The following is a 9,659-nucleotide window of genomic DNA, read 5'->3' as shown; positions in this document are numbered from 1 at the left end:
TCTCTCTCTCTCTCTCTCTCTCTCTCTCTCTCTCTCTCTCTTTTTTCTTCTTTACTTTAGCATATAACAAATCTGGATAAAAAAAGTGTTTTGTTCTTTGTTTACCAATCGCGACTCGCTTAGATCCTACGCTTCGCGCCTGGTTTCTTGGCGAGTCGCTTTATTTTTTTATCTTCTCTTTTTGTTTTTCGTTTTAATTATTTTTTGTTTCTTTTTTTTTTGTGTTCTCAACAAGTCGTTATTTTCGAACGAAATCAATTTGTTCTTTTCCATTCTTTTTTGTTGCTTTTACCGTCTACAGCAGTTCTGTTTTTCAGGAAGAATTGGATCTTCGATGTTCCGTCACCGACATTAATAACACTGGGATTAGGAGACACGGCTCGTCGAGGTGATTACTTTCGATGCTCACATTCTATAATTATTTCTTTACTATTATGATTTATATATGGAAAAAAAAAAGGTGAAAATGGTATATTATGTAATCATAATATACTGTACTATCTAACAAATACGAGTACGCATTGATGTTCAGATATTTGCAATGTTTCAGTCCAGTTTGGAGGAAGAAGAGTAACAACGGAGTATTCGGTAGTAACGTCGAAGAAATCAGCGATTCGGACAGTCAATTTTCTTTCTCGAACGAGGAATCATCGTCCATGCATGTAAGTTAATTTAATCGAACAGAATAATATTTTTAAATCGAATGACAGTCCTTTCGTATCGTTTTTCAGGATACCATCGACGCCGAAACGGAAAATACGGACAAGGAAAACGATTTCAATTTAAAAGTATATCATATCTTGACGATTACAAATTTCTTTCTTTCTTTTTCTTTTTTTTTTCTTTCTTGCTTTTTCTCTTTTAATCACATGTTTTTTAATCGTTCGTTTGTAAAAATCATTTATTAATATATTTGAATGAAATTAATACGTTTAGGTAATAGCATCTCGCGGAGATAACATAATCGCTGTTGCAAATCCTGCCTTGATGGAATGCGGTCATGCAATAAAGGAAGAACCTGCGGACGAGAAGCCTACGCTGTGATATTACTATAACTCCGCAATGATATTGATCAAAGTAAATCATGTTTTTATCATGATTATTACTTTTTATCGTTCTCACGATCACCCTAACGTCGTCGTCGTCGTCGTCGTCGTCGTCGTAGTTTTATTCGGTATAATAATTTTTGTGATTGTCATTGCTATTATAGTTGATGATATTATGTATTATAATATAACAGATCTTGCAGATTGCTCAATGCAAAATGTTTCTTCCAATTAGTCACAATCGAATATTTACGATTGAAAGACGTGCGAGACAAATGTCGCTTGTTATCTAGTTCTAGTATAAATCCATATAGTGAATACTCGTATCGTATTATGGCATTTTTAGAAATTTATAGACTGTAAACTAGCGTATCGATGTACGCAAGATAGAAAGCAAGAGAGAAAGAGAGAGAGAGAGAGAGAGAGAGAGAGAGTGAGAGAGAGAGAGAGAGAGAGAGAGAGAGAGAGAGAGAGAATTGTAAATACAAAAGACATTGTCATTTTATTCGTATTAGCGTCTAATGTCATTTATTTCCTCTTCTAACGTGCTATTTTTAATTTCTTTGTCGAAGATGCAAATTTTATTTTTCAGATGAATTTGCATTTCAAATTTGTTATGTTATTGTAATTGTAAAAAGTGATGTGATGATGACTGATACACACACACATATGTATATGTATGTATATATATATATATATATATATATATATATATATATATATCAATTTATGGATCTTTTTTCTACTATCTATCTTACTCACCTCTGATTAATCAATGAAATTCTTTGAATATTTCTTCTTCCTGTATCTATTTCGTGGCTCCTCAATGATTTATCTCCGACTTGTTTAAATTCGATGTATCACTTTTTTCTCTTCTTTTTTTTTTTTTTTTTTTTTTCTTATATCTACGCAATGGTTAGTCAATGAAACGTCTAGTCACATTGACTATCTATATTCGTAGATACATAGAAAAAATTCATTGAGCGATTTCTTCGTAGACGTCAATCATTGATAAATTTTAACCGAAATATAAATCGACAAATCCGATGATTTTCGAAACTAATTGTAAGCGAGATATTAAAGACGTCGATCTAATCTTTATTAGATGGATTATGAACAATTGTGATGTGTTTTTCATGTATTAATTTCTTTTCCTTGCTTTCTTTCTTTCTTTCTTCTTTTTTTTTTTTTTTCCTTTTTAAATTAAAAAGTAAATAAAAATTGAAGTTAATACAACGAAACGAGGTGTGAATTGTTTTATAATTAAATCAATCTTATATCGCGATCATCAATATTACGTTTCGATAGACTTCGTCTCTGATATATTATTTATTTATTTATTTAATGGATTTTATCGCAGTATACGCTTTTCAATCACATACTTCTTCTTCCATAAATTAATCACAAGTAGTCGATACCTATAGTCTATGGGTATAAGTAGGTAAGTTATTTTTTCGCAGTATTGACTCTATATACTATTCCGATGACTAAAAGAGTTTGTATATCTACAAATATATTATACTTTTATATTTATATGCACGCACACACACACAAACACGCAGTCGCGCACGCACAAACGGACATATACGTACACGCACACGCATGTATATATATGTATATATATATATATATTTATGTATATGTAGATATATATATATGTATCTACATATGTATATATATATGTATATATATATATATATTTATACATATGCACACATTTTATAATACTCTTTTCTCTTTTTCTTTGTTTTCCTTCCCTTCTTTTTTTTTTTTTAAGTATGCCATACAAACGTTTCATTTCCTTATGGGACTTGACAAATCATTCTCTTTATTTAATTTCTTTCGAAAGTCATGAGAAAAGTTCAGAAAAGTTTCTTCGAGAGAAAAAATTGTTTTTGTTCTCTTTTGTCCTTCTTTTTTTTTTTTTGACGTTTTTTCTTTTTTGTTTTTTTTTCTTTTTTCATTTTTTCAAAGGAGTTGTGTGTGGTAGGGATCTAAAATTGATTATATTGATCGGTTAAAAGTAGATTTACTTGATTTGACACATATGATTGAGGTTTTCGAGCAAGTTTTTTTCCGCTGCTTAGCTCGCATCTCACAGCCTAGAGGTGATTTAAATACCGACTGCATATTGTTTGAAACAAGATGCTCTGCAATAATCCCCATACTATGCTTTTTCCTCCCCTCCCTCCCTCCCCCCTCCCACTCCCCATCGCTTATGTCAAATGCCAAGCTTGCAGATCTTTACATTTGTTCGTCGTATCTGTATATACATATTTCGTGTTAATATGTTTATATGTGTTATGTGTCAGTAAAGTGTGCGCGTGTCAGTAGGATGTACGTGTACGTGTTCATACAATATAATGATAATTGTGCATTTAAAGTATAATACGACATAATAAAATATTAAAATGGCAGCAACGTAAAGCTGCGATACTGCTTTCTCACCTATATGAAAAAGATTTTTAAGATATAATGCCTCTCTTTTTATCTATCTATTTATGTACAATGTGTTAGAGCAACTTATACGAAAAACAGTTTTCACAATAAACTTTTTTTCACATTCAACATGTCTTGTATAAACTATGCAGTGCCAATGCCTATCAAGTAGATAAGTACACATAAAATATATATATGCGACGGGTTAAGTATATAAATAACATATTAAAATTATAAAGTACATATTGCGATATCGTAGAGATATAGGAGACGATGATAATACATAATAATAATAATAATAATAATAATAATAATAATAATAATAGTAATAATAATAATAATAATAATAATAATAATATTTGTTTATTTATATATATATACGCAATATGTTTTTTTATATACCAGCTCTACGTTAGATGACCTTTGTGTTACGATGCAGCGTATTTGAAAATTGTTCCTTCGTATTGCTTTCTTATTTTCTTATTTATTTATTTATTTATTTATTTATTTATTCATTTTTTTTTTTTTGGATTTATCGGCCTTCCTTTATAATAAAAGTCTATTCTGAGATTAATTTAAATCGAGCTGGCATTGGATCGAGAATACTTTCCGCGTTAGCTCTTGACAAAGTTGTAGTGAAATGGTAAAGGAAAAAAAGAATTCCAAAAAAAGAAAAAAAAAGAGAGAGAGAGAGAGAGAGAGAGAGAGAGAGAAGAAGAAAAAAAATTAAAAAAGAAAAACTAAAAAAAGATAAAGTCAAAGGTCGTGTGTTCGCTAAAAGTTTTTTTTTTTTTTAATATATCCGTCATTCGAGTAATACGCGGAGCGTCCATCTTTCGTTAATTATTTCTACTCGATTTCTTTTTTTCTTTTTCATTTTTTCATTTTTTTTTTTTTAAATACGATTTTTTCCAAACACGTTTATTAAGAGGTAGATGATGAACGATAAGAAGATAATGTCAGCTTAGAAATATACGGACACAATATAATATATAGAACTCTAAACTCTGTTTCTCTCTGCGATGCATGTGTATCGAATTTACATACATATGTATGTGCATACATCAGAAAAATCACAAATGGACAAACCTTTGAGAGAGCAAATTTTTTTTTTTTCGTATTTCCATTGCGTTTTTTCCCTTTCTCCATTTTTCTTTTTTTTTTCCCCCTTGCAAATTTCATTAACAGCAATCGATGTATCAGCAAAGTTTAAAGATTTTCGATTGGTTTCTTCGTCCTTTTTCATTGTTATACACTTTTAACTTTTAACTTTTTTTTCTTCGCTTTTTTTTTTTGTATTTGTTGCTTTCTCTCTCTTTTTTATTTTTTTTTTATTTTTAACTCTTTACTTTCAATTTTTTTTAAGTACATTCGATCTCAAAAATTTTCGTATCTCCGAATATACATAAATCGTTAAACGATAATAAGTTCTTTCTTTCTTTTTTTTTTTTTTTTGTACAGATACGACATCTTACACCCTTTGCAATTTGTGCACGAGAATAAACGCGTGATTCGAGAGAAAGAGAGAAAGAGAGAAAGAGAGAAAGATAGATAGATAGTGTGATAGAAAGATAGAGAAATAGAGATAGTGATAGAGGAAGTATAATTAAAAGAAATTTTCTTTCTCGACGACACATTACATATGTATCTTAATAGCTAAGTATTATGTTTTTAATATAAGGACTTATTGACTGTTTATCTCGTATAATCTCCTTCTATCGAAAAATCGAGACGCACGAGAGAATACAGATGTATAACTTTTAGCGATTAAATGAAATTTCTCTGATCCAACGTTAAATGTTATATTCTTATTCGACTTTATCTCTTTTTATTACGCACCGATAACAATTTAATTATCGATATATCAATGCGAGTCAAATATCAATCTGTCTTAACAGTGTGTGTTTTATGCGTTTGATAATCCAATTGATTGGAATAAAGATCGACGAAACGATTAAAAAAAAAAAAAAAAAAAAAAAGAAAGTAAAAAAAAAAGAGAAAAAACAGCAATATATAAAATATACGAACAAGAAAATACTATGTAACCATAAATTGTTACGCGTCCAAGAAGCAAAACAAACGAAATAAAAATATAAAAGAAATATAAAAATATTTGTTGAATCGAGCTGTATATCGGATTTTGGGTGGTGAAATGAATGGAAGGAAGAAGAAAAAAAAAAATATAAACAAAATAAAGAACGTATTACAATATGAGCTTCCTCATTTGATTATCGTAATATCGTTAATCATCTTGTAACCTATCGTCTCCATCTTTTATAGTCTTTAAACATTTTCGCACGTCTTTAGCAATGTATTTTTCTTTTTTCTTTTTTTTCTTGTTTCCACGTTTTCTCGTCTTAAATATCCTCTATACACTACAAGACAATATGTGCACTTTTACGATGAACTTTGTGAATCCAACATATAAGTTATATCAAGGAGACATACATCTATATTCTTGGCATAAGAACGCGCTCTATATCATCCAATCTCGAAGAATTTTTTCATGTAGACTGCAATTTCACAATTTCATATTCTTCTACATTAATACGCAGTCGTTCACAATCGTATGTATATGTATAAGAGTCTTATATGTGTATACGATATATATTTTATGTATACTATATATATATATATATATATACATATATCTATATATAATATATAAATATATATATATACACATATATATATATGTTTATGCATGTATATATATATATAATATGTTAATACATACATATATATTTCTTTTTTAATGGACACAAGTTAGGTACACATTAAATATTATCGGTGAATATTACATCAAACTTTTTGGTTCTACGAGATTTTCCCTTTAAAAAGATTTCCTTCTTCTTTTTTTTTCTCTCTTTTCTTTTCTTTTCTTTTATTTTCTTTTCTTTTCTTTTTCTTCGACCGTCCGATCTCCTTTAGCGTTACTCCGTTTCATAGATAAACTCTATTATTAGATAGTGCCTATCTAAAAAGGTGATGGATATCGTGGCCTAATATTTCATTGTCAGACCATCCATGAAACGTAACATGCATACGACATATAATGCGATTAATTACAATGCTATTATAATAACTTTCGAGATGAAAGTCTTGGTAAAGATCGATCCCCGAAACGACGCATTTTTTTTTCTTTTTCCTTTTTGGCATCGGAGTCTTTTTCTTTCTTTCTTTCTTTGGTTTATTTCTTCTTTAATCTCTTTTATCTATTTTTCTTTATCCTCTATTCGTTCGATTATATATTTAACTTTCTTTTCTGCTCTTCCATTATTTTTCCCGTTTCATACACTATCATTTTATGCGACATCTCTGGAATCGTAACTATACATACATTTTTTTTTTGTTTTCTTTCTTTCATTTTAACACTTGGTGTTATTCGTTCGCGAAGATAAAACGTGTGTGTGTATGTGTGTGTGTGTGTGTATGCGTGTATACGTGTATATGTGTATATATATACGTGGTGTGTAATACTCGTGCGAATTTCGACCGATAGGCCATGGACAGTACAAACGCGATTAAAGGATACAAGTTAGTTTGTTTATTTATTTTATTTTATTTTATTTTTTTTTTGTTTGCGCATATGAGAAATCGAGAGTATGTAATCCGGAACGAACTTCAGTCGACAAGAAAAATGCATTAATTACGCTCAATATCTCTTTTTTTTTTTTCCATATCTCTATTATCAAATACGATATATCTAATTGTAAGTTTTGCGTATTCTAGCACTGGTTACCCTAGGCTACTCTAAATTCACCTATTAAGCAATAGAGTCCTTTCGTGTGTACATACATGTGTGTGTGTTTATGTGTATATGTATATATATATATATATATATACGTATGCATGTATGTATATATGTATGTATGTATTTATATATTATGTACGTACCATGAACGCATGTATATGTGTTTGTGTATGTTGGTGTAAGTAAGTGTATTTATATAATGTATGTTTTATTTTTTATTTAATCTTTTTTTTTTTTCTAAAACGACAATGCATGTAGAAAAATGAGCCTCTCGCGTCTTTGGTTAAACGCGAAGCATTTAGAAAGTATTCTGGCAGTGGTTTCGTAGATGCTTCGACCTTAGCCTCGGACCAAATTTTGATTTCGGTTTCATAGTGAAGAATATTTAGAATGAGTTCGATCGGGACATGTGCTATTTATTTCTCATCATTTTCTTTAATTCATCATATTATAATTCTTCGTCAATGTTCTTCTTACTCATTTTCTTCCTTTCTTTCTTTCTTTCTTTCATTCTTTCCTTCTTTTTTCACGGGTTTGTTTTTGCTTCTCTTTTTCATTATCATTTCAATTTTCATTTTCATTTTCCTTTTTTCATTTTCATTTATTATTTTTCACTGTTTTTTTTTTTTTTTTTTCAAAGACGAAAACTGCCTCAACGTTCGTATTGTTGTTTCTTCATTTATTTATTTTTTTTTTTATCGGCCATTTATAGATAAGTGTGTAATTACGAAGAATTATTTTTTGAGATCTTCGCGCGTATCCATCATCGAATGTCGAAACTCTTATAATATGTCGAAGGATAGTAAAAACAATGTGTGATGGCGTATATGGAATCTCTCGAAAAGTCATTACGTTAACTCTACTTGTATGTGTTTTTATTATTACATTTTTTTTTTGTTCTTTTTCTTTTTTTTTTCTTTTTCCATTCTTTTCATTCCCTTCGTTCACTTCCCAAAATGAAAGAACGCGATTAGAGATCGAAAGTGTTTTTAAGAATTTAATAAGTGTAAAAGAAATATTTTTTGTTTTCAGTTTTTCTTTTTCTGCTTTTTTTCTTTTCTCTTTTTTTTTTTATTTTCTTCCTTTCTTTCTTTTTTTCTTTCGCGAGGAAGCTGTTTTATGATTTATATTATTCTCGTATTTGGTTTGGTTTTTTTTCCTTTTTTTATTTATTTATTTGTTCTTTTCGGCTTTCGATTAGTCAATGTTTCATGTTTTATATATATTTTTTTTGTTTTTAATTTTTTTTCTCTCTTCCCCCCCCCCCTTTCCCTAGCCCTAAATTTTTCTTCATTTTTATCGATCAAAATCAGTTTCAATTAAATATCATATCTCGACGATCGTATACGATCGCGTCGTCGTTAACGATATAATCTCTTTTCGGATTAATCTACGCCTAATATCGGCGGAATTAATGCATATCGATCGCTCGAAGGGAACCATTATATTAATTGAAGGGTTCCATAAAAAGATCGATCTTCGATAGCTGTCGTCGCGGTTTCACACTCGTTGCGATTCACAGCACGAGGCGCGCAGATATTAATATCCGAGCTTTTATAATGGCACAAGAATAATATGTTCCTTAAAGTGAACTTGTTTAGGTCTTTAAGAAATAAACTAGATGTTTCTTTCGTCATGAAGGTTGCGCGATAGATTCACGAGTAGATTGTGATGACCTCTCGTCCGCTACCCCGCACCATTAGTACCCTCTCCAATCGTTCCGTCAAAACTTCTAGGAATTCCATATCTAAATAATGACCGTCAAGGAAAAAATAATAATTATATATTTTACATATTATTAATTATTTGAAAAATATATCATTTCCATATACATACATACATATATATATTATATATTATATATATATTTAAAGTTATAATATATATATATATATAATTTATATTTATATTTATGTATATGTACATATATACGTTCAGATAGATAAATGAAAATTGATAATTCAGATAATATGATACTCATATAAATAAAATTATATAAAATTATAAATAAGTAAGTAAATAAATATTGATATAATTTTCTTTAATCCATTGTTATATCTCATTATATTCATATACGAGATATATATCAAGTATTTCATATATTTATAGATATGTGTAATGAGAAAAATCGTAGAGAATAAAAGATATTTTATAAATTATAAAAAGTTTAAACGATGTCAAAGGATACAGCTTGACTCGCGTTCCATCTTCGTGTCTCGTGGTGGACCAGGTAGATTAAGGATAACCAACTGAGCGTCATGGCTCTTGTTCACAATTACTTCGTTCAATTTCACAGACGTATGCATACGTCTCACGTCACTTTCGTCACTGTAGCAGAATTAAGAATAAGCCTTATATGAGAGCTGAAGTTTTAGTTTAGATATTTAGTTCGTAAAAGAATTATTACATGTTATAAATCT

The 9,659-nt window shown here is 29.4% G+C and overlaps 2 protein-coding genes across 12 annotated transcripts in view; one reads left to right on the top strand and one right to left on the bottom strand.

Annotated features, from left to right (window-relative positions):
- The window catches only part of LOC122631136 (NGFI-A-binding protein homolog), an 18,233-nt gene extending 16,036 nt beyond the window's left edge, over window positions 1-2,197 (top strand). For 2 of the 5 annotated variants that reach the window (XM_043816448.1, XM_043816451.1), the window contains exons 7-10: window positions 318-388; window positions 551-662; window positions 711-788; window positions 937-2,197. In XM_043816448.1, the coding sequence (XP_043672383.1) occupies window positions 318-388; window positions 551-662; window positions 711-788; window positions 937-1,044 (369 nt within the window). In that variant the 3' untranslated portion in view covers window positions 1,045-2,197. Of the gene's footprint in view, window positions 1-317; window positions 389-550; window positions 663-710; window positions 789-936 lie in introns of those variants that run through there. The other 3 variants (XM_043816449.1, XR_006327628.1, XR_006327627.1) reach the window with 3 other exon arrangements.
- A 5,970-nt stretch (window positions 2,198-8,167) lies between these two features.
- The window catches only part of LOC122631133 (solute carrier family 12 member 4), an 80,069-nt gene continuing 78,577 nt past the window's right edge, over window positions 8,168-9,659 (bottom strand). For all 7 annotated transcript variants that reach the window (XM_043816430.1, XM_043816431.1, XM_043816432.1 and 4 more), the window contains 2 exons: window positions 9,428-9,567; window positions 8,168-8,986 (listed from right to left, as the gene is read on the bottom strand). In XM_043816430.1, the coding sequence (XP_043672365.1) occupies window positions 8,895-8,986; window positions 9,428-9,567 (232 nt within the window). In that variant the 3' untranslated portion in view covers window positions 8,168-8,894. The remainder of the gene's footprint in view (window positions 8,987-9,427; window positions 9,568-9,659) is intronic.

The sequence above is a fragment of the Vespula pensylvanica genome, chromosome 8, assembly GCF_014466175.1.
Source record: "Vespula pensylvanica isolate Volc-1 chromosome 8, ASM1446617v1, whole genome shotgun sequence".
NCBI classification, from domain to species: Eukaryota; Metazoa; Arthropoda; class Insecta; order Hymenoptera; family Vespidae; genus Vespula; species Vespula pensylvanica.
This window is presented reverse-complemented; position numbering and strand designations above follow the sequence as displayed.